The sequence below is a fragment of the Hypanus sabinus genome, chromosome 5 (assembly GCF_030144855.1).
Source record: "Hypanus sabinus isolate sHypSab1 chromosome 5, sHypSab1.hap1, whole genome shotgun sequence".
Classification (NCBI taxonomy): domain Eukaryota; kingdom Metazoa; phylum Chordata; class Chondrichthyes; order Myliobatiformes; family Dasyatidae; genus Hypanus; species Hypanus sabinus.
In genome coordinates, this window is record NC_082710.1 from 1760936 (window position 1) to 1776054 (window position 15119).

General features: G+C 38.5%; 1 protein-coding gene across 1 annotated transcript in view; it reads left to right on the forward strand.

Annotated features, from left to right (window-relative positions):
• Positions 1–15119, forward strand: part of skic3 (SKI3 subunit of superkiller complex) — a 210848-nt gene that overhangs the window by 29477 nt on the left and 166252 nt on the right. Inside the window, exons 4-5 of the mRNA XM_059969300.1 lie at positions 5464–5555; positions 7772–7847. Coding sequence (XP_059825283.1) covers positions 5464–5555; positions 7772–7847 — 168 coding nt within the window. The remainder of the gene's footprint in view (positions 1–5463; positions 5556–7771; positions 7848–15119) is intronic.

Consider the following 15119-nt stretch of genomic DNA (forward strand, 5'->3'; position numbering starts at 1 on the left):
CAAAGCTAACATAAAAGCCAAAGAGAGGGCATATAATAGAGCAAAAATCAGTGGGAAGTTAGAGGATTGGGAAGCTTTTAAAAACCAACAGGAAGCAACTAAAAAATTCATTAAAGTCAGACAGACAGACATACTTTATTGATCTCGAGGGAAACTGGGTTTCGTTACAGCCACACCAACGAAACCCAGTTTTCCTCGGGATCAATAAAGTATGTCATGATACAAAAGTAGCTAGCAAATAATATTAAGGAGGATACCAAAAGTTTCTTTAGATACATAAATGTAAAAGAGTGGCGAGAGTTGATATCTGACCACTGGAAAACGATGCTGGAGAGGTAGTAATGAGGGGCAAGGAAATGGCAGATAAACTGAATATGTATTTTGCATCAGTCATCACTGTGAAGACAGCAGCATTATGCTGTAAGTTCCAGGTGATGGGTCATGAAGTGTGTGAAGTTATCATAACTAGAGAGAAGGTTATTGGGAACCTGAAAGCTCTGAAGGTAAATAAATCATCTGGACCAGATGGTGCACACCACAGAGTTTTGAAAGAGGTGGCTAAAGAGGTTGTGGAGGTATTAGCAATTATCTTTTGAAAATCACTAGGGTCTGGAATAGTTCCAGAAGACTGCAAAATTGCAAATGTCACTCCATTCTTCAAGAAGGGACAGAGGCAGATAAAATGAAACTGTAGGTCAGTTAGTCTGACCTTAGTGGTTGGGAAGATGTTGGAGTTGATTATTAAGGATGAGGTCTCAGGGTACATATGTTAAAATGTGTCGTAATCAGCATGGTTTCCTCAAAGGAAAATCTTGCCTGACAATTCTTTGAAGAAATAACAAGCAGAATAGACAAAGGAGTATCAGTTGATGCTGTACTTGGATTTTCAGAAGGCCTTTGACAGTGTGCCACACTTGAGGCTGCTTAACATGCTACAAGCCCATGATATTGCAAGAACGATTCTAGCATGGATAGAGCCGTGGCTTATTGGCAGGAGGCAAAAAAATGGGAGTAAAGGGAGCCTCTTTTGGCTAGCTTCCAGTGACTAGTGGTTTTCCACAGGGGTCTGTGTTGGAGCCAATTCTTTTTACGTTATATGTCAATGATTTGGATGATGGAATTGATTGCTTTGTTGCAAAGTTTGTAGACGATACTGTTATGAACCCTATAACTGGGTGTCTTACCAGCAAAGATAGGAGTATCCGTTGAAGTCTGATGATACTATTTTTAACAGTATTTATTAGTAAAAATACACAAAATAATATCAATGCAAATATACAGATAATATACGACATCAATACTAAACCTAAAAGTGCGGGTATAATAATAATCAATAAGAAATAAGCTCTATCGTTGTCTAGGGGATAATGAATTGTCCGATGGAAATATAAAGTTCAGTTCAGTTCAGTTCAGTTCATGCAGGCTGCAGTAGTTGTTGTTCGTGGTGTTGCAATTGTTGGAGAGAGAGAAAGAGAGAGAGAATAACAGCTATTAACTTGCCGATTTTCCTTTTACGATCTTGATCCATCTCCGTCCTTTAGCTAGACCGTTCCGTAGAGGACTCGTCACCCAGGCAAGGGTGGACACACACACAAGCCCCCCCCACCGGTCTTGTAGCGTCTCTCCTGGTGCATCTGAGGGGTGTTCCCCAGACCCTACTTTTATCCCCACTCATGGGGTTTCAGGTGTCAATCAGGTTGGGATGATGCAATCCCTCAACCAGACCACTCTGGTTGCCCCCTGAGGGGTTTCAATGAATAGAACAGTACTCAATACAAGATTCTTTCTCCAAGAGACAATCGCAGTAATCTCTGTCTTTGTCAATAGGAGACATTCCAACCTGTGCTATGCCCCTCTCTCATAAATTTGTATGAGCTGTGTATCTCTCTCATTTCCTTTGATAACAGCATCAGAATAGTAGCGATTTGCGATTCTCCGGGGGGGGGGGGTGGCATTGGCGATTCTGTACCCTTCTGCCCATCAGAGTTGCTCCTCATTCGTAACAATATGAAGATAGGTGGAGGGGCAGGTAGTTTTCAGGAAGTTGAGAGGTTACAGAAGGACTTAGATTAGGAGCAAGGGCAAAGAAATGGCAGATGGAAGACAGTGTCAGGAAGTGAATGATCATGCATTCTGGTAGAAGAAACGAAAGGGAAAGGGTATTCTCAAAATTGAGAGGAGTCCTTGTGCAAGATTTCTAAATGCTTAATGTGCAGGTTTGGATTGTAATGAGGAAGGCAAGTGTGATTTTAGCATTAATTTCAAAAGCCCCAGAATATAAAAGCAAGGCTGTAATGTTGATACTTTAAGAAGCACTGATGAGATGTCACTTGGAGTATTGTGAACAGTTTTGGACCCCTTATCTGGGAAAGGATGTGCTGAAACTGGAGAGGGTTCAAAGGAGATTCGCCAAAATGATTCCAGGATTGAATAGCTTGTCATATGAAGAGCATTTGATGCCTCTGGGCCTGTATTCACTGGAATTCAAAAGTATGAGGGGGTGACCTAATTGAAACCTATTGAATGGTGAAAATCCTTGATAGAGTGGATGTGGGGAGATGTTTTCTATGGTGGGGTAGTCTAAGACCAGAGGACACAGCCTCGGAAGAGATGAGCGTCCTTTTAGAATGGAGATGAGGAATTTCTTTCTCCTGAGAGTGATGAATCTGTGGAATTCTTCACCACAGGCAGGTGTGGAGGCCAAGTCTTTATGTATATTTAAGGTTCTTGACTGGTCAGGGCATGAAGGGATATGGAGAGAAGGCAGGAGATTAGGGCTGAGTGGAAAATTGGATCTGCCATGCTGAAATGGCCAGAGCAGACCCAGTGGGCCAAATGGCCTAATTCTGCTCCCGTATAATAATAATAAGAAGAAATACTTTATTGATCCCGAGTGGCAAATTCTTTTGTTACAGCAGCAACATTTAAAAACACACTTAGCAGTGTGCAGACATAACTCATAAGAAAGTAGAGAATAATAATATACACAATAATAATTACCTGTGTGCAATAATAATGTATGAAATGATAAAGCAGAGACTATTGTACTATGAAGTGTGTTCTGTTGAATAGAGATGATCTGTTGTATATGCTGATTGCATTTGGTAGGAAAGATTTTCTGTGACAGGGGAGCTGAATGAGTCTGTTTGAAAGGGTGCTCTGCTGCTTATTTAGAAGGTCATGGAGAGGATGTGCCAGATTGTCCATAATGGATAATAGTTTTTTTAGCGATCTCCTCTCCACCACTAACTCAAGAGTCTGGGTTGTAGCCAAAGATGGATCCAGCCTCTTTGAGGCTTTTTGCATCACGAACACCGATGCTGCTCCCAACATAAAGCTGCAGAGGAGACTGCACTTGCTAGAACACAAAGTACACTGCAGATGCTGTGGTCAAATCAAGACGTACGAACAAGCTGGATGAACTCAGCAGGTCGGGCAGCATCTGTTGAAAGGAGCAGTCAATGTTTCGGACCGAGACCCTTCGGACCTGATGAAGGGTCTCAGCCCAAAACGTTGACTGCTCCTTTCAACGGATGCTGCCTGATTTGTTGAATTCATCCAGCTTGTTTGTACGCCTTGACTTGCTAGAAAAGACTGATTAAAAGATCTCCAACATCCTGCTGCACGCATTGAAGGATTTCAGCTTCCTTAGAAAATAGAGTCTGCTCTTACCCATCTTGTAAATTGCCTTGTTGTTGGTTTTCCAGTCAAGTCTTGTTGCCGAGGTGAACACCCAGGTGTTTGTACTCCTCCATCACTGCAACTACTTTTACCAGAATGTATCCAGGACTTGTCACAATCCTCTTCCTCCTAAAATTGATCACCACCTCCCTTGTTTTGGCCCCATTCAAGAGCAGATGATTCCTCCCGCACCACTCTACAAACATGTCCTCCAGTCCTCTGTACTCCAACTCCTGCCCATCTCTGATATACCCAGCCACCGTAGAATCATCAGAGAACTTCTACAAGTGACAAGACTCAGAGTTGTACTGAAAGTCTGAGATGTACAATGTGAATAAAAATGGAGACAGAACAGTCCTTGTGGTGCCCCAGTGCCATTCACCACCACCACTGCAGACAGAAAACTACCCAGCTGTACAAACTGGATATCACATGTACCAAGTTATAGTGAAAACTTTGTCTTGAATACTATCCATACAGATCAGATAATTTACAGTGTATTGAGGTAGAACAATGTAAAATAATAACAATGCATAATAAAGTGTAAATGCTTCAAAGTGAAGTGCAGGTTAACAATAAAGTGTAACATTATAGCTGAGTTCATAGAACATTGGCATTTTAGTGTGTCAGTAAGCCCATTGTCTCTGTGATAGAAGTTTAAGGATAAGTGTTCAAAAACCTCAGTGGAAAATGTATTCAAACAAAAATAAGACAATTGTAAATGAAGTAGACTAGGGTAAAGATAATTCAGTTGCAGAAATGCAAGGAGAATTGGAGTGCAGGTTGAAGTAAGTAACATAAGTAACAGAATGACTTGTATTTTCTGTGGTGCCTATGCAAATACTTTCATCCATTGTGATTTGAAGTTCAGTAGAAATGGTAATGGGAAATGACCATTTTGGAAAATTGGTTCTCTGCTTATAATTTTGATTACCTTTTATAGTTAGAATGTAATGCAACAGTTCTGTAATCAATTTTAGCAGCCCCATTTTTGTCTCCTGCCAAACTGTTGGCAGTGTGGTTTTGTTATTTTTGCCATACATGATCATATTTGGTTTTGTGCATGATCTTATTTGGATTTGTGGGGGAATTGATCCAGAAATTGAGACAAGCTAGGCTTCTAACTATAAGATACAGCAGTTACATTACCTTGGTGCTTTATAAAATTTAGTCATGTCATCATTAAAAGACTTACTACAGTCTGTAATGATCTAGAAGGATTTTGAATTAATCAGGATGAGAATATTGCGAGGAGTTGGCGAAGGTGATAGATATGTGGATCATGTTGTAGGGTCCATTGAAGGAAGTGACGATTTGGATAAACTAAGCTTTCCGAGGTTTGGAAGGTCAGTCAAGAAAACGTATATGTCTTTTGAGGTTGTGATGATAAATGCATTGGGGATGGTTTCATTTGCATTAGTGAAAATCTTGGCCATTAATATGACAGAAATGGAGATAGGTTTACTTTGTCTAAATACAGAAATTCTGTGCCTATTAGGGCTTGGGTGATGAATAGTCTGCTTTATTTCATTGCCACTCTCTTGCCTCTCTTACAAGCTATGCAAGACAAGTTTCTCACTATCTCAGTACGTGTGACAATAACAAACCAATTTAATCCTTCCCCTGATAACAATCATATCTTCTCCAATTACTGCCAAACAAAAGTCTTATTTGCTTTCAGGGAGAAGAATTGTGAGCAAGTTTTCTCCAGTTAAATTCTATTAAAATTTAATTTGTATAAAAACCAAGGAGGGTTTCTAATGCAATTTCATGTTCTTTCAGGGTTTACAGAATTTGTGTGAGAAAAATAATACATCTGATAACAGACATGAGCTCTTGGGAGTTTATCAGAAGCTAATAGAACTGCTTGAAAGGTAAACAATGTAATTCTTTTGCATGTAGTTAAATTAAGTCCAGTTGTTTAAGAGATAGCTCTGTTTGTCTATGCCAAATCTTAATGCTCTTGGAAATATAAATCTTGCCAGATAATAGATTTTTTTTCCTCTCTCAAGGTCAAGGTTCAAGGTTCATTTTATTGTCAAAGTATGCATGTATAATATAACTCATATTTGTCTTCTCCAGATAGCCAAGAAATACACCTGAAAAAGTAAAAGAAACAAAACTTGCAGACCCAGAATTAAGGGAGGTACAGTTCCCATACTAGGCAGTGGTGCAGCCAGTCAGGATGCTCTCAATTGTGCCCCTGTAGAAGGTTCTTAGGATTTGGGGGCCCATACCAAACTTCCTCAACCATCTGAGGAGAAGGAGGCACTGTTGTGCCTTTTTCACCACATAGCTGGTGTGTACAGACCACGTTATGTCTTCGTTGATGTGGATGCTGAGGAACTTAAAGCTGTTTACCCTCTCAACAGCTCCATTGATGTCAATAGAGGTTAGCCCACCTCCATTCCTCCTGTAATTCACAACTAGCTCCTTTACTTTTGCAACATTGAGGGAGGGGTTGTTTTCTTGATACCACTGTGTCAGAGAGATGACTTCTTCCCTGTAGTCCACCTCTTTATTGTTTGAGATTAGGCCAATCAATGTAGTGTCATCAGCAAATTTAATTAGCAGATTAGAGTAAAGGAGGGGACTTAGTACACAGCCCTGAGGGGCTCCTGTGTTAAAAGTTAGAGGGGTGGAGGTGAGGGAGCCCACTCTTACCTCCTGCTGGTTATCTGACAGGAAGTCCAGGATCCAGCTGCACAAGGCAGGGTCAAGGCTGAGGTCTCTGAACTTCTTGTCGAGCCTGAATGGAATTATGGTGTTGAATGCTGAACTGTAGTCCAAGAACAGCATTCTCACATGAGCATCCTTCTTCAGATGTGTAAAGATGGTATGTAGAGTAGCAGCTATTGCGTTATCTGTTGTAGGCGACTTGTAGGAGGTCCAGTTTGGGTGGTAGCAAGTTGCAGGCGTAATCCTTGACCAGCCTCTCAAAGCATTTGCTTATTATTGAGGTGAGTGCGTCAGCGCGCCAGTTGTTCAGGCATGTTACCATGGTCCTTTTTGGTACAGGGACAATGGTGGATAATTTGAAGCAGGAGGGCACTCTATACTGGGAGAGGGAGAGATTAAAAACACACCTGCCAGTTGTGCTGTGCACATCCTGAGTACTTGCCCTGGGATGCCATCCGGTCTCAAAGCCTTGCGACTGTCCTCTGATTGGAAACCTCTTCATACTTCAGCCTCAGTGATGACCAGCTTGCAGGATGCAGTGGTGGCATTCCTTGGAGGCTCAGAGTTAGTGATAGCAAACCAAGCATAGAATCGATTGAGCTCATCTGCGAGAGAGGCCACAATGTTGGCGGCACCATTACATTTGGCTTTGAAGTCAGTGATGGTATGCAACCCTCGCCACAAGTTACATGTGCTATTTGTTGTGAATCTTGACTCAATCTTGTCCCTGTATTGTAGTTTCACAGCCTTGATAGCTTTGCACAGATCGTAGCTGCTTTTCTTGAGCTCGAGCTGATTGCTGGCAATGTAAGCTCTGTGTTGCACAGTAAGTGCTGCTCGCACAGAACTATTGATCCAGGGTTACTGGTTCGAGAAGACCCTGACCAGCTTCTGGGGGACAGTGTTGTTGATGCACTTCCGGATGAAGCATGTGACTCCATCCATGAACTCGGAGACATTCTCATTTCAGAAGAAATTTCAGTCGACGTCATCGAAGCAGTCCTGCAGCACAGTGACTGATTGGTTGGACCAACAGTGGATGGTTTTAACTATGGCTGCCTCTTGTTTCAGCTTCTGCCTGTATGTCAGCAAAAGCAGTATTGAAGAGTGGTCTGATTTTCCAAAAGATGGGCAGAGGAGAGCTTTGTAAGCGTTGTGGAAGGGAGTGTAACTGTGGTCAAGTGTCTTATCTCCACGAGTTTTGGAGAGACTTTGGAGAGACTTTCATCAGTGATGCTTGATTAATGTCACCAGCGACAATGAAGGCAGCCTCTGGGTGTGCAGTCTCCAGTGTGTTAATGGTCTCGTAATCAATAGAATTGCAATTTCTTCTTTTCTAAGTAAGTGCTTAATGATACTCAATACATTTTGATTGGGCAGATACGTAATTCCTTTTTGTTCTGTTTTGCAGTTCTGATAAACAAAAATGGTATGAGGTCAGCTTAAAATTAATCGATCTCTATCATCAAGAGGAAAAATACTCAGAGGTGAGCATTTAATGCATTTTCAATTCACCGTGCAGCATTACTGCATTATGGTGGGATGGAATCAGCAGCCAAAACTTGCAGAATATGTTTGTGCAGTTTGTTTTGCTCACATTTTATTGCTTTTGTTGATGTTTCATTTATATTCAGAATATCTAGCCTGGAGAAGGCTACCTACTTGAATTATGTGGTGATGTTTCTTCCTTGATGGTTAATTTTAAGTTTTTGAGCCATCGTGAAGGGTAATTTCACCACATGGCCAGGTTGTATCTGGCTTGTGGGTGAAGGTATTGATTATGCTGCTTGAATATTGCTACTCCTGTATTTCTCTGATCGTTAAGTCACTGGTGAGTTCAGAGCTTTGGAGGTAAGGTCAGGAGAATTGCCACAGTGCTTTTAGTGATGTTGGTAGATTTTGACTCCAGTATTGAAGCAGCTTGAGTATTAGCAAATTTCTTTAAAATGAATGACTTCAAGAAAATGCTGTGTAAGAGATATCTGCTATTGTTGCTATTAATATTGTCCTATTAATTAGAGTCATGTAGCCAAGGAACCGATAGAGCACAATGTCCTTGCCTATCTTTGAGTTCCCATCATTGAGTTCCATTTTCCTGCCATTGGCCAGCAGCTGTCTATGCTTCGGTGATTGATGAACTCATCTAGATATCACTAAAATGTTTGCACAGTCTCTCCCGCCACCACCCATCAGGAACTTTCCACGTTCCTTTCCAAGCCTGCTGATTCTCACTTGCAACTTATACCCTGTCACAAGAGAAAATCTGCCAATGCTGGAAATCTAAGCTGCACACACAAAATGCTGGAGGAACTCAGCAGGCCCGGCAGCATTTATATGAAAGAGAGCATAAGAAATAGGAGCAGGAGTAGGCCATCTGGCCCATCGAGGCTGTCACACCATTCAATAAGATCATAGCTGATCTGTCCGTAAACTCAGCTCCATCTACCTGCCTTTTCCCCATAACCCTTAATTCCCCAACTATGTATAAACCTATAACCACATAACAATTACAATACAGAGACAGGCCATCTTGGCCCTTCTAGTCCGTGCCGAACACTTACTCTCACCTAGTCCCACCTACCTGTACTCAGTCCAATACCCTCCATTCCTTTCCTCTCCATATACCTATCCAATTTTTTTTTAAAATGACAAAATCGAACCTGCCTCTACCACTTCTACTGGAAGCTCGTTCCACACAGCTATCATTCTCTGAGTAAAGAAGTTCCCCCTCGTGTTACCCCTAAACTTTTGCTCCTTGACTCTCAACTCATGTCCTCTTGTTTTGAATCTCCCCTACTCTCAATGGAAAAAGCCTATCCACATCAACTCTATTTATCCCCCTCATAATTTTAAATACCTCTATCAAATCCCCACTCAACCTTCTACGCTCCAAAGAATAAAGACCTAACTTGTTCAACCTTTCCCTGTAACTTAGGTGCTGAAACCCAGGTTATATTCTAGTAAATCTCCTCTGTACTCTCACTATTTTGTTGACATCTTTCCTGTAATTCGGTGACCAGAACTGTACACAGTACTCCAAATTTGGCCTCAGCCATGCCTTGCACAATTTTAACATTACATCCCAACTCCTATACTCAATGCTCTGATTTATAAGGGCCAGCATACCAAAAGCTTTCTTCACCACCTTATCCACATGAGATTCCACCTTCAGGGAACTATGTACCATTATTCCTAGATCACTCTGTTCTACTGCATTCCTTAATGCCCTACCATTTACCATGTATGTCCTATTTTGATTAGTCTTAGCAAAATGTAGCACCTCACATTTATCAGCATTAAACTCCATCTGCCATTTTTTAGCCCACTCTTCTAACTGGCCTAAATCTCTCTGCAAGCTTTGAAAACCTACTTCATTATCCACAACGCCACCTATCTTAGTATCATCTGCATACTTACTAATCCAATTTACCACCCCATCATCCAGATCATTAATGTATATGACAAACTACATTGGAACCAGTACAGATCCCTGAGGTGCACTACTAGTCAATTGCCTCCAACCTGACAAACAGTTATCCATCACTACTCTCTGGCATCTCCCATCCAGCCACTGTTGAATCCATTTTACAACTTCAATATTAATACCTAATGATTGAACCTCCCTAACGAACCGTCTGTGTGGAACCTATCTAACTGTTTCTTACATTTTGGGTTCAGATGAAAAATAAACTTGTTATAGAACATAGAATAGTACAGCACAGTATAGGCCCTTTGGCCCACAATGTTGTGCCAACCCTTAAACCCTGCCTCTCTATAACCCCACACCTTAAATTCCTCCGTATACCTTTCTATTTCTAGTAGTCTCTTAAATTTCACTAGTCTATCTGCCTCCACCACTGACTCAGGCAGTGCATTCCACACACCAACCACTCTCTGAGTAAAAAAACTCCTTGAACTTCCCACCCCTTACCTTAAAGTCATATCCTCTTGTATTGAGCAGTGGTGCCCTGAGGAAGAGGTGCTGGCGGTCCACTCTATCTATTCTTCTTAATATCTTGTATACCTCTATCATGTCTCCTCTCATCCTCCTTCTCTCCAATGAGTAAAGCCCTAGCTCCCTTAATCTCTGATCATAATGCATACTCTCTAAACCAGGCAACATCCTGGTAAATCTCCTCTGTACCTTTTCCAATGCTTCCACATCCTTCCTATAGTGAGGTAACCAGAACTGGACACAGTACTCCAAGTGTGGCCTAACCAGAGTTTTATAGAGCTGCATCATTACCTCGCGACTCTTGAACTCTATCCCTTGATTTATGAAAATTAACACCCCATAAGCTTTCTTAACCACCGTCTCTCCCTGTGAGGCAACTTTCAGGGATCTGTGGACAAGTACCCCCAGATCCCTCTGCTCTTTGCACACTACTAAGTATCCTGCCATTTACTTTGTACTCTGCCTTGGAGTTTGTCCTTCCAAAGTGTACCACCTCACACTTCTCCGGGTTGAACTCCATGTGCCACTTCTCAGCCCACTTCTGCATCCTATCAATGTCTCTCTGCAATCTTCGACAATCCTCAAAACTATCCACAACACCACCAACCTTTGAGTCAACTTGCCAACCCACCCTTCTACCCCCATATCCAGGTTGTTAATAAAAATCACGAAAAGTAGTGGTCCCAGAACCGATCCTTGTGGGACACCACTAGTCATTATTATCATGGTTTATGGATGCTCTTCTAATTTTACTATAATGTCTTTTTTCTTAATTTTTTTCCTCTGAATTGGATATACACGTTAATACTCTGTAATAATGATTTATTTTTTAAGATGTCATTTCTTCTTCCAATGAGACTTTGCTTTCCGTAAGCATTTATTTGCTTGTACTTGAAAATGGGACGAATGTTTTGGATTTTTGGACCTTTTTTTTTATATATTGTAGTGATTATTGAATCCTTTTTTAATCCTACTTTGATGACCTTTTTTTTAAAAAAATTTTTAATAGATTGGTGAATTTACATTTATATTCTGTAATATGATTTTTTCAAAATGTCGTTTCTTCTTCCCATAAGTCTCTGTTTTTGAAACGTCATTTTCTTGTATTTGAATATGGAATCTTTTTTTTTAAAGGCATATTACACTATTTTAAACTTTAATGTTTATCCTTTTTTATTAATGGTCTTTTGCTTTATTATATTATTTTTTCATTTTGATTGATATATATTCTTTCTTTTTACAACCCTGTATTTATATCTGGGTGTTATATAGTCTTTTTTTTTCTTTTCATGGAGTTGCCATCTTGAAATGGGGGTAATATTAGTATTAGTTTGTGCGCCTGCCGCTTGGCTTTTTCTCGTGGGGTTGGGGGAGGGGGTAGGGATCTTTTTTCACGCTTTTGCTTTTTATTTTTTTGCTTTTAGTTTATGGGCCGACTTTAGATTATTAATATTATTGAAGTGTCATGTTCTCCGGTTGCTCCTGAATCATTTTTCCTTCTTCCTGAATTATGGGTTATGTGTCTTTTTAACCTTTTATGATATACACAATTAATATTGGCATGATGGATAAGTCTATTAACTTTATCTCTTGGAATACTAATGGTTTAAATCATCCGATTAAACGTAAAAAAATATTTAAAGTATTCCTTAGACTAAATGCTAATATTATCTTTGCACAGGAGACCCATATTAGGAGGGAGGATAATCAGAGCTTTTTTAGGTTCTAGAAGGGTCAACAATTTCACTTGAATTGTACCGCCAAAATTAGGGGTGTGTCTATTTTTATAGACCCCTCAATTTCGTTTACACATCATGAAATTATTTCTGATCCACAGGGCAGATTTTTGTTGATAACTGGCTCTCTTTTTAATCGAAAAGTGGCTCTAGTTAATATTTATGCTCCAAAATTTGACTGCCCTGAATTTTTTAAACATTTATTTACTTCCCTCCCTAATCTAAATGAATATATGTTGATAATGGGTGGAGATTTCAACTGTTGTCTGAATCCTTTGATGGATAGATCTAAACCTATTCGAATTCTTCCAAGTAGATCAGCCTTACTTATTAATTCCTTTATGGTTGATTCGGGAATTACTGAAATATGGCAGTTTTTGAACCCTAAAGATAAAGAATTTTCATTTTTTTCACATGTATATCACAGTTATTCTAGAATTGATTACTTCCTTATTGATCATCGTTTATTAACAGGTGTTACTGATTGTAAATATGATTCTATTGCCATTTCGGATCATGTACCTTTGAAGTTAACTATCAAGATTTCGGACTCTTTCAATAATACTAGATCTTGGAGACTTAACGCTACTTTGCTTCAAGATCCAGAATTTATCACCTTCATAAAACAGCAAATTGACTTGTTTTTTTCAACAAACTATACCGAAGAGATTGACAGAGGAATACTTTGGGACTCTTTTAAGGCTTTTATCCATGGACAAATTATCTCATATTCCGTCGGTAAAAGAAAACAAAGATATTTAGATATTGCTTTATTAGTGGATAAAATTAAAGAAATTGATAAAATTTATTCCGTGACTCCTACCAAAGAACTCTATAAGAAGAGAGTTGAGCTTCAAATGGAACATAGCTTATTATTATCTCCTTCAATTGAGAATCAATTAATTAAGACCAGGGCTCAATTTTATATTCGTAGTGATCGAACTGGTAAATTGTTAGCTAACCAATTAAAAGCTATTTCGACTAAGCGACAAATTATTAAAATTCGTAAACAAGACGGTAATCTGACTACTGATCATAAAGAAATTAATAATACTTTCCAAGATTTTTATAAATCTTTATATCAATCAGAATTTGATGGCAATATGTCCATGATGGATAATTTTTTTAACAATTTGAATATTCCTAAACTGGCAGATGAAGATCGGAGCTTGTTCGATGCTCCTATTTCTATGGCCGAAATAGGAGAGGCTATCTCATCAATGAATTCAGGGAAAGCTCCTGGTCTTGATGGTTATATTATAGAATTTTTAAAAACTTTTTCTTCTTTGCTTTCCCCTTGGTTAGGTGAAATCTTTAATGATGCATTTACTAAGAAGAGATTACCCCAGTCTTTTTATGAAGCTACTATCTCTCTAATTCTTAAAAAAGATAAGGATCCTACTCTATGTGCATCTTATCGCCCTATATCGCTATTAAATGTAGACTCTAAGATTCTTACAAAAATTTTAGCTATTAGATTAGAAAAGTTACTATCACAAATTATTTCAGAAGACCAAACTGGTTTTATTAGGAACCGGTATTCCTTTTTTAATGTTAGAAAATTGATTAATATAATTTATACTTCTTCACCCACAACCCCAGAATGTGTTATTTCATTAGATGCTGAAAAATCTTTTGATAGAGTTGAATGGACATACTTATTTAATGCCTTGAGAAATTTTAATTTTAGTCCTAATTTTATATCATGGATTAAATTAATATATTATAAACCTGTTGCTTCTGTTCTTACAAATAATTACAGATCCTCTTTTTTTCAATTATCTCGTGGTACGAGACAAGGTTGTCCCTTAAGTCCTTTATTATTTAATATCGCATTAGAACCTCTAGCCATTGCTATTCGTGAATCCCCTGATATTTTTGGTATTACCCGTAATGAGAAGTTATACAAGTTATCACTTTACGCTGATGACTTGTTGTTATATATTTCTGATCCTGACAGGTCTATTCCCGCTATTTTATCCTTGTTGGTTCAATTTGGTAGTTTTTCTGGTTATAAACTAAACTTGGATAAGAGTGAATTATTCCCTTTAAATGCGCAAACTTTATTGAATGACAGGATACCATTTAAAGTTGTTACTGATAACTTTATTTATTTAGGTATAAAAATTACCAAGAAATATAAAGATTTATTCAGATTGAATTTTTTACCTATGCTTCATCAAATTCAACAACTTACTACAAGATGGTCTCCTTTATCCTTATCATTAGTTGGTCGGATTAATGCTATTAAAATGATGATTTTACCGAAATTTTTATATTTATTTCAAGCCTTACCAATTTTTATTCCTAAATCTTTTTTTGATAACATTGATTCAAAAATTTCCTCATTTGTGTGGCAAAATAAAAACCCCAGGTTAAGTAAAAGGCAGTTACAAAAATCTAAAAAAGATGGTGGTTTAGCTTTACCTAATTTTAGATTTTACTATTGGGCGAATAATATTCGAAACTTAATATATTGGAAATTAGATTTGGATTCACCATTGTGCCCACAGTGGGTAAATTTAGAATGCAATGATGCACAGGGATATTCTTTATTCTCCGTTCTTGGTTCTTCTCTTCCTGCTGATTTAGTTAAATTCAATAAACAGATATCCAACCCTATTGTCAAACACACATTACGAATTTGGTTTCAATTTCGTAAGTTTTTTACTCTGAAAAACTTTGTTCTTGATAGCCCTATCTTACTTAACTTCTTTTTTAAACCTTCTTTGACAGATCAAGCTTTTAGCATATGGAAAAGGAAAGGTATAAAATGTTTTCGTGATCTTTTTTTTGAAGGTAGTTTGATGTCTTTCGACCAACTTTCCAACAAATTTAAGTTACCTAAATCTAATTTTTTTAGATATTTACAAATCAGAAATTTTTTACATAAAGTTCTACCATCCTTCCCCAATTCAACTTTGATAGATTTTTCAGATATGATTTTTACCTTGAATCCTTGTCAGAAGGGATTAGTGGCTCTTATTTATAATATGATTATGAAGATACAACCAGAAATATCAGGTAGAATTAAACAAGAATGGGAAAAAGAACTTCAATATAATATA